Consider the following 14,078-nt stretch of genomic DNA (forward strand, 5'->3'; position numbering starts at 1 on the left):
GGTTCAAATGATTCTTCTGCCTCAGCCTCCTGAGTAACTGGGATTACAGGTGCCCACCACCACGCCCAGCTAATTTTTGTATTTTTAGTAGAGATGGGGTTTCACCATATTGCCCAGGCTGGTCTCAAACTCCTCAGCTCAAAGTGATCCATCCGCCTTGGCCTCCCAAAGTGCTGGGATTACAGGCATGAGCCACCACGCCCAGCCTATCTTGCTTTTTTTTTAAAGCACTATATCTTCAGGCTGTTTCCTAATTCTACATATAGATCTGCCTTTTTTGTTTAATAATTCTATAAATTCCGCTGTATTATTGTCTATACTTTAAAATACTTTATACTGTATTTTAACAGTTGTACTATACTTTAACAGTTATCTATTGGTAGACATTTAAATTGTTTCCAGTCTTTTTTTTTTAATTTTTTTTATTTGAGAAGGAGTCTTGCTGTGTCGCCAGGCTAGAGTGCAGGGGCGCGATCTCAGCTCACTGCAACCTCCACCTCCCAGGTTCAAGCGATTCCCTTGCCTCAGCCTCTCAAGTAGCTAGGACTACAGCCGCCCGCCACCACACCAGGCTAATTTTTTGTATTTTAGTAGAGACGGGGTTTCACCATGTTGGCCAGGATGGTCTCAATCTCCTGACCTCGTGAACCGCCTGCACCCGGCCCAGTCTTTTATATAACAAACCATAAACAAAAAATCCTTACGTATTAGTCTGTGTTCACATGTAGAAAATGATGTTAGAAATGCAATTGCTGGATTCAAAGATGTGTGCATTTTAAATTTAATACTTAGACTCAGCACTTTTCATAATCATTCTAGGTGATTCTGTCCATGTGGTTTGTGAATATACCTAGAGAAATAGTTTTTCAGGGGAAAGAATGAAACAAATAATTACCACCTACATTTTAGGAGTATTCTCTTCAAGGCCAACAAAACAGAAATTTTATACAAAAACTCACTGACCGTCTTCAAAGAGGACAACATTTATTTAGTTGTATGTAAATAAAAATTACTTGGATACATGAGGGGAAAACGATAAAGCACATGATATAAATATACAATTAACCCTCTATAATATCTTCAAACAACGGCAAATAACATAAACAGGAAATATTTGCAGTAATTCTTTACAGTATTCTCTCTTACTCTGTTGTCAACATGAATACTGCAAGCAGGTCTTTATTTTTTTTGACAATGGGAACTTCCACTCATTTGGTAGAAGTCACCACTTTCAAAACATAGTAAGTCAACACACAACTGTACAAACTGAACGTGAGCGAGTCTAACTTAGATGTAATTAGAGTTGAGTCATTGGATAAAAAGTTCATATTGATGATACACAACCAGCAGTGCAAGCATCCAAATACACTGGCTATAGCACCATTTAAAATATTTAACACTGCCTCTTGTTAGTTTGATGTTGTCGGAAAATGAAAGTAATGAAGCAATGTAGTTTTTAAAACATACAACATGTGTTTCAATCTAATCATCCTAATTCTATGGTAAATTACATAGAGAGAGATAGAGGAGGGAGCATTGCCTCAGCTTTAAGATTATCTTTATCAAAATAGAGAGCTGGATTCTTTAACAGCAGCCAAAGCTGTAATGATAACACATAGGTTGTTGTGTTGAACCAAATGGAGTATGACATGCAATCTATTGTCTATAATAATTTACAGGCAATTCCCGAGTCACTGGAGGTAATATTAAGTGTATATATTAACCATGCTTTTGTCTCTCCTTTCCATTAGCTGCCTTTTATTATTTTGGTGGTCCTTTCATTACACAACCACTCCCACTAGACATTAGAGCAGGAAATAATGGAGATGGAACAAAAAGAGAACTTGTCCATTGAATCACTTGTTAACAGCTCAGAAGGGCATGGTTGAGTATAACTGAAACTGCTGGCTAAAATTACGCTTGGGGTGGCATTGTTTGATTCCAATTCCTAGTAGCATTCCTGCGTCTAATTGTCAAGGATAATTGAGAATGGGCTGTATTCACTTTAGGTAAATTTGACCTAAGACACTGGCAATGATATTCAAGGATTTGTGTGTGTGTGATGATCAAATTGTGAGTAGAAATTTAAATAGTCTTAAACTATCTGTAAACAAGTAAGGTAGCCAGAAATTTCAAATGATCTGGGAAGAACATTCTGCAGTCTGAAAAACGTTTGGCTTAGAAAAATAGACATCTCAGATAAAGAAAGGGCATTATTAGATGTCATGGATCACAGTCATCTTCTGTATGAAATCAATCAAGAGAACTATTTTTAAAACTGTGCCACGCTCAGGCAAATGAATGGTCTATATAACAACACGAGAGTCTAGAGATGGGCTATTTGTTATCACTACTCCAATGTCAGATGTGGCACAGACATCTACACTAACGGCATTCCATTTATTATCCTCACAAATTGATAGTGTTATACTTTGGATTAGCAACATTCCTTGGAGATGATTTAACTATTAACTTTATTTGTCAGTTAGCAATTAGTTCTATATTATATTTTTTGGGCAGAAGAAACTCAGAAAAAAATATTACAGGCCCCAGATCATGCTTATCATCTACGAGGCCAATGATATGAATAAAAGTGCTTGAATTGTAGCCCTTGATTTAATGTTGTGCGTACAAATACGGCTTCTGCTAAGGAAATCATTACTGTTATTTCTTTGTTAAGGTTTTGTCTCAAGATTCCATTTATAACTGGATAGCACTGAATTAGGATTAATGGCAAATGCCTTCTTTTAGAGGAGGATTTATGAGTCACAATCCCTAGCTGCAGAATTCCCTCATAAAAATACAAGCCGTGTTTCTTTGATTGCACTAAATTGTATTACCTGTGGAATTAGAGCTTGCCTTTGTTTGATGCTAGTAGATCAATAGCTCCCTGTAATAATTAATTTCTGAAATCTAGTCATATTCTTGTGCTTGAAGCCCATTTATCTGTAAGCTTTCTGGAAGCACACAGATACTTCAGTTTTGTCTTACAAAGAAGTGGTTGAGTTGAAAAGCTTTTATTCCCTGTTTTTGTTTTTAAAAGCTGTATTTAAAACCCTAGTCCCAGTAGATGACAAGAGAATGGTTTTTATAAGGGCATTTCTACCAATTATTTACTAGGCTGTCTTTGAACAACACTGTCATCTCTAGAATGTATGTAGTCCTTAATATCTTCCAGCATTACATCTCCCCAAACAGAGAGGCAGTGCTGCTTACAAATGAGGCTGTGACAATGGCATTTACAAATGACAGTGCCAGTTACCGTACAAAATGCTTTCCCACGTCCTGTCATAGGTGCCTCACAGCAACCATGCGAGGTAGGCATGAGTATTACAGTGAAACCTGCACGGAACATTACATGATACTAAACATGTGCACCATCCATGTATTTTCTTCTGGATTGTTCTATAATTCGAATGCACGGCTGAATAAGTAAAAAGAGTATTCCTATCATGTAAAGCAAACCACATATGTAGAAGGAAAAATCATATTTTTGCGTGATGTCATAGATCCACCCTACAAAACAAAAAAGAATATATTCAGTGTCATGGAGTTGATACAATGAAAGTCAAGAACATGAAGCAGGCATTTATTGCTGCTGTAAATGTTTCTACAAGAATTTATATGTCATTTCATACCAATAAAATGTTTCATTTATCCATTTCTTTTCCTTTTTTTTTTGTTTTTTATATTTTTTGGTTCTCATTTAGCCATTTTTAAGGGTGTGCTGTACACCAGTGTTCCCCGTGCCTAGGGAGGACTGCATTCGTTAAGCCACTTGATTGCTTTGGAAGGCATTTGAAGCAATTCCCGGCTGACTCATGGGGAGAACCTTCTGGTTCACTCAAAGGCCCGCACAAGGCCAGCAGTGAAATGCGAATCCAATGATTTTCTTTTTTCACAAGTGCAAACACGAATTTTTCTAAAACCTACAAAAATGATTCTGAAGTTTTTAGTGTGTATCAAAAGAGGCTGGGCAGAAGACATTTGAACTTTCATTCGTTCTGAAGTATTTGAGGGTACACATTTGTTCTAGAAAGAATCAAAATCTTCAGGTGTTATAAAATTCACATTTACAGCCACAAAACTTTAATATTTACATTTATAAAACTCTAAGTTGCCAAAGATACTGCCATAGATGCTGACTAAATTATGTTATTTTCAAATAATAATTTAATATTATAATCTAACAGCATATAATCTTATTAGACATTCTGTAAAATACCACTATATTTCATGAATTCTAAGACAATGATGTGCCATTATTTTATGTATCAGTAAGAAATAAATATCCTTGTCAATTCAAATATGACTCAGTATTTCCTCAGGACTTTGTAAAAGGCATTCTAATTTGAGACATTAAAATATGAGAAAAATGTGTCTCAGAATCTATGAAATATGTTTCCTATATTTCAGTGATTAATTCTAAGAATGGATCACAAGTCATGGTTCCCACATAGTCAACTACGCAAACTGAGAGGATTGAGTTACACACAAGAGTTTTATTTATGGTAAAAATGTAAATTTTGAACATTCATTTTTTTCCCTTTTAGTAAGTACATTAATTAGCAGAGACTTAAAATATAAATGATTTAGTGGCCAGGATCAGTGGCTCACACCTGTAACCCCAGCACTTTGGGAGACCAAGGCGGGCAGATCACATGAAGCCAGGAGTTCGAGACCAGCCTGGCCAACATGGCAAAACCCCCATCTCTACTAAAAAATTAGCTGGGTGTGGTGGTGCATGTCTATAATCCCAGCTACCCAGGAGGCTGAGGCATGAGAATTGCTGGAACCCAGGAGGCAGAGGTTGCAGTGAGCTGAGATCGTGCCACCGCACTCCAGCCTGGGCAACAGAGCAAGACTCCATCTCAAAAAATAAAATGAAATAAAAAAATAAGATTCTATGATCAAACAGTATTCCGTGGCCACTTTTCAGAAACATCTTTAAAAAAATCGAATTGGCAAATGAATGCGTAAATGCACTTAAACTTCTCCCATCAAGAAACAGCCACACAAAAGCAACCAGGAAAGGTGTAAACCAGTCCCTCCGACTTCCTGGTTGTTATCTGTATCTCTTTGTTTATTGTATCTAGTGTGTGATGAATATGCCTGGATTATCTATTTACAGGGATCTGTCAAGACATTCATAAAGAAAAACAAACAATAGCATACAAATTTATAATCTTTTCTTTAAAAAAACAACACGTTAAAAGGTATGAATTCTGGATCTACTTTAAAAGTAAACCAAGTTTTTGAATTTCTTATTTGATGTAAAAAATAGAAAAGAAAAAAAAATCTGACTCTTTAGAAGTGGCTCAGTAAAGTGTTCTATCATCTTTTCTTAATCTATAATTGGAGACAAGGGGGACAAAAAAGATTAAACGTAATCCGAAAATAATGCTTCAGCTTCAGAATTGAATTGGAAAGGCACATTGACACTGACCTATGAACAAAAACACACCCAACTTCTACTCAGTGTTACCAGTTGGCAACTGTGGACCATTGTGAATTAAGACAAAATGAACAATTCACTTGCAGATAATGCAGAGTGATCTGTATCTACAGAATACATGATGGGAATAACTGTAATCTACAACTTAAAAAAAATCAATAAATACAAATGAGGTTCTCATAGTCCACTCATCTCCATAGGAAAGCTGACTAGGTCATTTTAATGGCTAAATCCCCGCTCTCCACATGATCAAGTGATTGAGAGCAGAAATGATGGCTGTAACTAACAAACACCTGAACGGCTTGTTTCAAATGGCTGAAACAAGTCGAACTATTATTGCTGCTTAACGTGAACCTCGGAAATAGGACAAAATCCTACCTGGCTGGAAAATTAAGCTGTATTTTGTTCAGACTATTTATTTACGTTTTGGTGGAAGTGGTTGATTATAAGCTTCAGGCTCTGTGATGTGGCCCCTGCCTACATCTCTCCCCTGCTCATCAGCACAAGCCATGCTGAATTTGTTAGCATCTCAAATACATTTCTCTTGGCTCCTTGTCTGAACATGTCCTGTTCCTCCTTCTGGGTGGGATAGTAATAAATACTGTCACCCTCAGAGCACCCTAGGATTCCCTTTTCCCCATCCCATCCTTCATCTTTACTCTGCAGAATATAAAAAAAGTCTGTTAAGTATATTACATATTGCTACAGTCTTAAATTGAATTCATTATTATTATTATTATTATTATTTGGGATGGAGTCTCACTCTGTCACCCAGGCTGGAGTGCAGTGGCACAGTCTCAGCTCACTGCAGCCTCCACCCCCGGGGTTCAAGCAATTCTCCTGCCTCAGCCTCCCGAGTAGCTGGGATATCAGGCAGCATGCGCCACCACACCTGGCTAATTTTTGTATTTTTAGTAGAGACAGGGTTTCCCCATGTTGGCAAGGCTGGTCTCAAACTCCTGACTTCAGGTAATCCACCCGCCTCAGCCTCCCAAAGTGCTCAGATTACAGGCGTGAGCCACTGTTCTCGGCCAAATTCATTATTATTATTATTATTTTAAAAAACGGTCCTCTTTCCTCTAAAAATATAAGCATGTGTAAAAGCATCTCCACATGCCCAAGCTTCAAACGTAACTCATGTCAGTTTTTTTAAAAAAAAGCACACCCAACTTCACTGAACAATTTAACATAGTGCAAATTGTAGGAGTAGTCCTAAATTTCATGTCAAGTTAATCCCATAGGTTTTCTCCAATCCACCTTTAGGATTTATTTATAAATAACTCTGGATCCTGCCATCTCCCTTTGGTGCCTGTTTTAATATTTCTGCTAGTTTGAATTCAAACCCAGTCGGATGTAAAGCAGGTCAAGAGAGACAGGACTCTACCAGGAGCTTTGACTCTCAGCACAAGTTGACACAACTTTTTCAGAGAGAAGAGAGTTCCTACAAGCTGCCCTCCTCATGCATCCTTCACCACCCCTCCTGGAGGTCTGACCTCAGTTCTTGGATTTGGAACCGGGGATTCTTGGCAACCCTGGATTCTTGGCAACCCTCATCCAAGCACCAATTCAAACCTACAGCTTCAAAGTAAAATCTGGTTCCCTGTTAAAGTGCATTTTCTTTTCATTTGAGTCTATCAAATAAGTAATAGCTGTTTTTCGTATTAATTAAATAAGGGCTCCCAGCTTTTGGTGGAAAACATTGCAAATTATTGTTAAGGTGTTAGATTTTATGTGAATGGAAGAGATGTGTGTGGAATATTGGTTGGTCAAATCTGATGGCTGAGGTTTTGCCATATTATATACTGAAACATCTAGGAAAGTATGTACTACCATTACATAATTTTGTTTTATTTTATTTTATTTTTGAGACAGAGTCTTGTTCTTGTTGCCCAGGCTAGAGTGCAGTGGCATGATCTCAGCTCACTGTAACCTCCGTCTCCTGGGTTCAAGCAATTCTACTGCCTCAGCCTCTCAAGTAGCTGGGATTACAGGTGCCTAATTTTTGTATTTTTGTAGAGATGAGGTTTCACCATGTTGGCCAGGCTGTCTCCAACTCATGACCTCAGGTGATCCGCCCACCTCCGCCTCTCAAAGTGCTGGGATTACAGGCATGAGCCACCGCACCCAGCCTATATTACATCTTTAAAGGGGTTGAACAAAACACCCAACAATATTATAAATAAATTAGAACAAGAAGTCCATGCTGCTGAATGACATGGTTGAAATGTCTGTTCAATATCTCTGATTCTACATCCTTGAAACTGTTTTCTTTTAAAAAGAAGGTGATGTGAACAGTAATTTTCCTTGCAGCAAACCCAGCTAAGTAATAATTTCTAGCACACCTCGAATCTCTAGCAAGAGTGCAATGTGGTCATTTAGTCACGCATGTTGCCAGTCACTCTGAGCCCACAGTGCACATAAACAGTGGCTTGCATCTCATTGCAATCTTGGCTTCTTGGCCTGGAAAGTCAATAAATGAAACATCATGCAGGTAGCCAATGAATGTTGTTCATCATTCCTTAGTGCATGAATTCAATGGAAGATGAAGAAACCAACAAATGCAAATAAAGAAAGTCCCCTTTAGCTTGCCGGCCTAGACAGGCACATCTGAATGTTGATTTTGGGGTTTCCATAGCAGCATATGATACGCATCATAGAAGGCTCCCAACCATTAATACAACGATTTATACCGTCCATGGTGGATCCCATTCCACTACAGAATCCACCTCTGGGGAGGAACCTTGAAGCAGTCAAGAGATAAGACCTGATGACTGAGGGTTGGGTATAACTCCCTGTCATCTACTTATCATTCCTTTCTCTTCCACTCAAGAAAGCTCACTAGAATGCAGATGAGTGGACAGCACATGACCACAGGGAAGGGATAAGGAAACTATCCTGGCAAACTCTGGTGCTTTGACTAACATTGATCATGAGAATTACTCATGCCATACCTCACAGTTGTGTTGTGATGCTACCATTGAAATCTGACGGATCAAGACAAAACAACCCAAGCCTGCCCATTAGAAGAAAGTACCCCTGGATCATGCAAAGAACCATCAGTGACAGAGTCCATTTCTGCATACAGTGTATCTGAAGGACCTCCAACAAGAGGGTGGAGGAGCCACTACTAGGTCCCCATACCTCCAATGGATATTTAACATCTCTAGCAGGCACCATTGGCGGACTGATTCAACTGCCAATCCCAATTCTTTTCTCCTTTCCTTCCTCTAGTACAGAGGCTGGAAAGCAAAATACTGCATTCACAGCTCCCCTTGAAGCTTGAACTAGCTGTGTGATATAGTTCTGGCCAATCAGATGTAAGTGGAATTTTGCTGGGACTGGCCTTTCCCCACTTCCTTCTCCCTGCTATAAATGATGATGTAGTGGCTGGAGATACAGCAACCATTGTGTCACCATGAGGCAGTCAGCATGAGGAAAGGGCCAAGAGGATGTCTGAGACGTTGCCCCAATATCCTCCAGTCCCTGGACTCTATATTTCTGGTTATGTGACAGAAATCTGCTTAAACTATCATTGTCAGGATGTTATAATCAAATGCGTTCTGACCTGACAGAGAATTTTACATAATGAGATCAGTGAGCAATTTTAGACCTTTCAGCTGCCAGTATAGTTTGCTCCGTTGCTATAGTCAATTTTCACCTAAAAATGCTGCCTCTGCATTTCTGTGCACAGGCAGACAACAGGAGCAGCTTGCTCCAGGAGGAGCCCTATATGTAGCCCTGGGGATTCCTAAAGTGACTCTTGGACTTTAAACCTTTAGTCAGCCAACTGCTGGTGTTGTCTGCTGTACAGGCAAAAGTCTATGATTTCTTGTACTTCAAATTTCAAGGGGATTTAAAAGCGTGTTTGTTGGTGCAAGCTCTCTGCCAGTGGGGGTCTTAAGGGAGAGGGTGACTTTATGACTTACAGAAAGACTGGGAAAAAAGGGGGCAGGGAGGGCTTTGTCCTGTACCCATGGGATTCCTTCACCCACTGGGGAGAGATATTCCTGCCAGAAGGTATTAGAATAAAGGGCCTGGAGGGCCCAGACAGGAGGGTGCTTGGGGGTGGCTGGGGAGAGGGGACATCTGAACAGGTGAGGCTCCACTGGGTTAGCTTGAGGCTCTGCACAAAACCTCTAGCAGCTCTGACAATCACCACCAGCCCTGGCTGTCTGAGGGCCACCACCAGAGAGCACCTTTGTGTTGGCATTCTGCCCCAGCCTCTGCCATGCTATGCAGACTCCTGTCTCCAGTTCTTGGACAGAAGATAGACCTCGCTATCTTCACACAGTACCTGGTGTCTTGGGGCATGAGTCTATCTGCCCAAACCTGACTTGCCTTTCCACGAAGGCACTGGCCCAGACACAAGATTCCTTGGTACTCACGGCTTCTGCTATGCCCGAATACCAAGTTCTCTGGTTAATTTGCTTCTTGCAAATGAAGGGAATACATGACAGAGAATGTATCCTAGATGTTGCCAACTAGTGGCCTCCGGGCCTGTGGTAGGCAGAATGCTCCCACCCCCCAAAACACCGAAGTCCTAATTTCTGGACCCAGTGAATATGTGACCTAATAGGGCAAAAGGGACATTGCAGGTGTGATTAATTTAGGACCTGGGCTGGGGAGATGAGCCTGGATTTCCCAGGTGAGCCGAATGTAATCATAGGCACCCTTATAAGTGAAAGGAGGTGGCTGGGCATGGTGGCTCACGCCTGTAATCCCAGCACTTTGGGAGGCCGAGGCAGGAGGGATCACAAGGTCAGGAGTTCGAGACCAGCCTGGCCAATATGGTGAAACCCCGTCTCTACTAAAAAAAAAAAAAAAAAAAAATTAGCTGGGCATGGTGGTGCACGCCTGTAATCCCAGCTACTCAGGAGGCTGAGGCAGGATAATTGCTTGAACTTGGGAGGCGCAGGTTGCGTTAAGCTGAGATCACGCCACTGCACTCCAGCTTGGGTGACAGAGGGAGATTCCGTCTCAAAAAAAAAAAAAAAAAAAGTGAAAGGAGGTGGCAGGGAGTCCGAATCAGAGAGAAGTGGGAAGACGTGAGTTACACTGCTGGCTTAGAAGATGGAGCAAGAGGGCACGCACCAAAGAATGAAAGTGGCCTCCAGATGCTGGAAAAGACAAGGAAACAAATTCCCCCCTAAAACCTCAAGAAGGAATTCAGCTCTGCTGACCTCCAGAAGGAATTCAGCTCTGCTGACCTCCAGAACAGTAAGATAATAAGTCTGTATTTGTGTGTGTGTGTGTGTGTGTGTGTGTGTGTGTGTGTGTGTGTGTGTGTAGATGGGGTTTCGCTGTATTGCCCAGGCTGGTCTTGAACTCCTGAGCTCAAGTGATCCTCTGGCCTCAGCCTCCCAAAGTACCGGAATTACAGGTGTGAGCTACCACTCCTGGCCAATCTGTATTGTTTTAAGCCACCATAAGTTTCTGGCAACTTATTATAGCAACAATAGGAAGCGAATATAGGGCTGGATCGAGTCCATGGATGTGTTCTGTTGCACCTGCCACGTGGTTTTTGGAAATCTGTTAGTGCTACCTAACAGTACAGATTCTTAGCTTCCCTTGGGGGGAAACAACAACAGAAGATCTGGCAACAATTCTCAGTATTTCTTGGTGACAAAAATCAGCTGGAACTAACTGCCCAGAGGCCACCTTCAAATGGGTAAGGAGCCCGTCAGTATTCCATCACCCCATCCACTTTATTTCCTCACTCTACCAGCCTGGCTGCTTTATCATGTGGATAGGATCAAAAGTTCATCTGCATTTCATCTATATTCTACATAAAAGAATGGCCTTGGCCAGGCGTGGTGGCTCATGCCTGTAATCCCACCACTTTGGAAGGCTGAGGCGGGTGGATCACTCGAGGTCAGAAGTTCGAGGCCATCCTGGCCAACATGGTGAAACCCCCCATGTCTACCAAAAACATAAAAAATTAGCCGGGCGTGGTGGTGCACACCTATAATTCCAGCTACATGGGAGGCTAAGGCAGGAGAATCACTTGAACCTGGGAGGTAGAGGTTGCAGTGAGCTGAGAGCGCACCACTGCACTCCAGCTGGGGCGATAGAGCGAGACTCCATCTTGAAAAAAAAAGAAAGAATAGGCTTTAACTTGCTAAAATGTATAAATGAGAAAGTAGGGGGCAGGAATGGGAAGATAAAAGGAACATGTACACAAATGGAAACCTCCTTCTTTATCTGGGATTTTATAACATAACGCACCATATGTACATGCACTCTGAGCTCTTAAAACCTCAGAGAGTTTACCTGCAAAAGGTGGTCCCAGCAACGCAGAGATGCCATTAGCACAGATGATGATGCCGTAGGCATTGGCCAGGTGTTCAATGCCAACCAAGTCTTCAGTCACTACGGGCATTAGGGAGAAATAACCACTGGAAAACCCTATCAGTGCACAGATGACCGCCAGGCCAGCGTACGTGTGCATCAACGGCAGAATAAAAATACTGAGGACAAGGGTGAAGTTGGCCAACAGGAAGACATTCCAAACACTAATGCAAGGCAAGTCGGCTATGACGCCCAGGATCACTTTTCCAAAGATGTGAACTATTGCTATAATTGACGTCAGAGGGAAAACGTCGTTTTGCTCCGATAAGTTATACAAATTGACGATTTCTGGGAGGTGAATGAAGGGGATGACAAAGCTGCTGTATGCAAACAAAGCCCAGAAAATAAAGGCTACAAACATTCGATTTGTAAATAGAGAGGCTGTCCCAAAGTAGCCCGAATACCAGTCCTCGAAGCCCTTCCTGACTCTCATGGTGAGCCAGCTGACAGTCTTCAGAATCCGGAGGGCACACATGTTCTTCCTGTGCCCGGCCTGATCGGGGCACTCCTGGGCTTGCAGGTCGCAGAGGGTCTCCTCGTTCCCAAGCCCACCATCCTTCTCTTCTGTTCTTCCCTGCTGTCCAGTTGACTTCACAGATTCTGTGGAGTGCGCTGGCAGGACGCGCAGATCTTTCTCTCCTGGGTCGTTTGGGTTTTTACCAGGAGAGAGGGGCCTCATGAGCGCCCCACAAACACACAGGTTTAGGGAAACGGCACCTTGGATCAACATGGCATTCCTCCAGCCGTACTCTGCGCACAGGTACTTCAGCAGCACAGTCATTAGGAACGTACCGAATCCGGTCCCCGTGGTGCTGAGGCCCTGGGCGAGGGCGCGTCTCTTCTGGAAATACCTGCCCACCATGACCACCGCTGGCAGGTAGGCCATCCCGCTGCCCAGGCCTGCACAGGCCGACGGGGGAAGAAAAGACACAGTGCAACATCAGTGGCCATATCCAGAATTCGCAGCAAAGATCACCTGCATTTCCTTAATTGGCATCTATTTATGCTTTTTATTTCTAACAAAGCAATAACAGTGATTATTTAAAAAGCAGCTCCCAGGGATAAGCAGCAGAAAGACCATCCACCCAAGCAGGTTTCTAGCCCGCCATTTTCCCCAACAGGCTTTGCGGCACAAGTTCCTCCAATAACAAAATGGAGCAGCATTCTCACATCAGAAAAATAGAAGCTCCAGGCAGGCAGGCAGGACCATGTATTTTCACCACTGGTATGCCCAGGACTGCCCAGAACACAGCATGTGCTTAGGAAGTTGCTGGGAGAATGAATGTCTTCTCTGAGGGCCTCTGCTGTCTTAAGCCTCCCTTGACTGCACTATGTGTCCAGAGACCCCAACCTGGCTCTTTAGTCTCAGCAAAAGGAGTGTTTATTTCCTCGCCTATAACACAAAAATCCCACTGCTAGCCCTATTCACTGGACTATTATAGGGAAGAGTTTCTAATGTACTCAGGGAAAATATCTGACTTTTTTTTTTTTTTTTTTTGAGACAGGGACTCACTCTGTTGCCCAGGCTGGAATGCAGTGGTGCAATCACAGCTCATTGCGTCCTCGAACTCCCCAGGCTCAGATGATCCTCTCACCTCAGTCTCCCAAGTAACTGGGACTATCACCGTGTGTGGCTAATTTTTGTAATTTTTTTTGTAGACACGTGGTTTCACCATGTTGCCCAAGCTGGTCTCAAACTCCTGGGCTCACGCAATTCACCTGCTTTGGCCTCTCAAAGTGCTGGGATTACAGGTGTGAGCCACTGCTCCTGGCCAACATCTGACATTTTAAAAGAACTGTTTTAACCAGAGGAATATGTTCTAGTGATCTGTTGTACAATATGGTGACTGTAGTTAGTAATAATGTATTCTATATTTTTCAAATTGCTAAATGTAGATTTTAAATGTTCTCATCACAAGTATGTGAGGTGATGGATATGTCAATTAGCCTTATTCAATCATTCTACAATATATACATGTATCAGAACATCACATTTGACTCCACAAATGTTTACCATTGTCAATTACGACTAAAATAGAAATATCAAAAATATATTATGTATAATAAGGGAAAAAGAGAACTGTTATCAGGTCCTTCAATCAATGGTTTTTAAACTATGCTTCAAAGGATACAGAAGTGCTTTATGTGTGTATGTGTATAGATATATATTACAAGAAGCAACTTGCAGATTTATATGGACAGTAGGTTATTATGTTCACCTTCTCCTCCTGTCAAAAGATACATACTTCAGCTTGTATGTTTTATATATATAACC

At 41.7% G+C, this 14,078-nt stretch overlaps 2 protein-coding genes across 4 annotated transcripts in view; one reads left to right on the forward strand and one right to left on the reverse strand.

Moving 5' to 3' along the window:
• The window catches only part of FBXO36 (F-box protein 36), a 155,901-nt gene that overhangs the window by 104,402 nt on the left and 37,421 nt on the right, over window positions 1–14,078 (forward strand). The window lies entirely within an intron of this gene.
• SLC16A14 (solute carrier family 16 member 14) overlaps window positions 968–14,078 on the reverse strand; it is a 34,281-nt gene continuing 21,170 nt past the window's right edge. Inside the window, exons 4-5 of the mRNA XM_004033313.5 lie at window positions 11,726–12,703; window positions 968–3,516 (exon numbers count right to left, since the gene is read on the reverse strand). Of these exons, the coding sequence (XP_004033361.1) occupies window positions 3,365–3,516; window positions 11,726–12,703 (1,130 nt within the window). The 3' untranslated portion in view covers window positions 968–3,364. The remainder of the gene's footprint in view (window positions 3,517–11,725; window positions 12,704–14,078) is intronic.

Source organism: Gorilla gorilla, chromosome 11 (assembly GCF_029281585.2).
Source record: "Gorilla gorilla gorilla isolate KB3781 chromosome 11, NHGRI_mGorGor1-v2.1_pri, whole genome shotgun sequence".
Classification (NCBI taxonomy): Eukaryota; Metazoa; Chordata; class Mammalia; order Primates; family Hominidae; genus Gorilla; species Gorilla gorilla.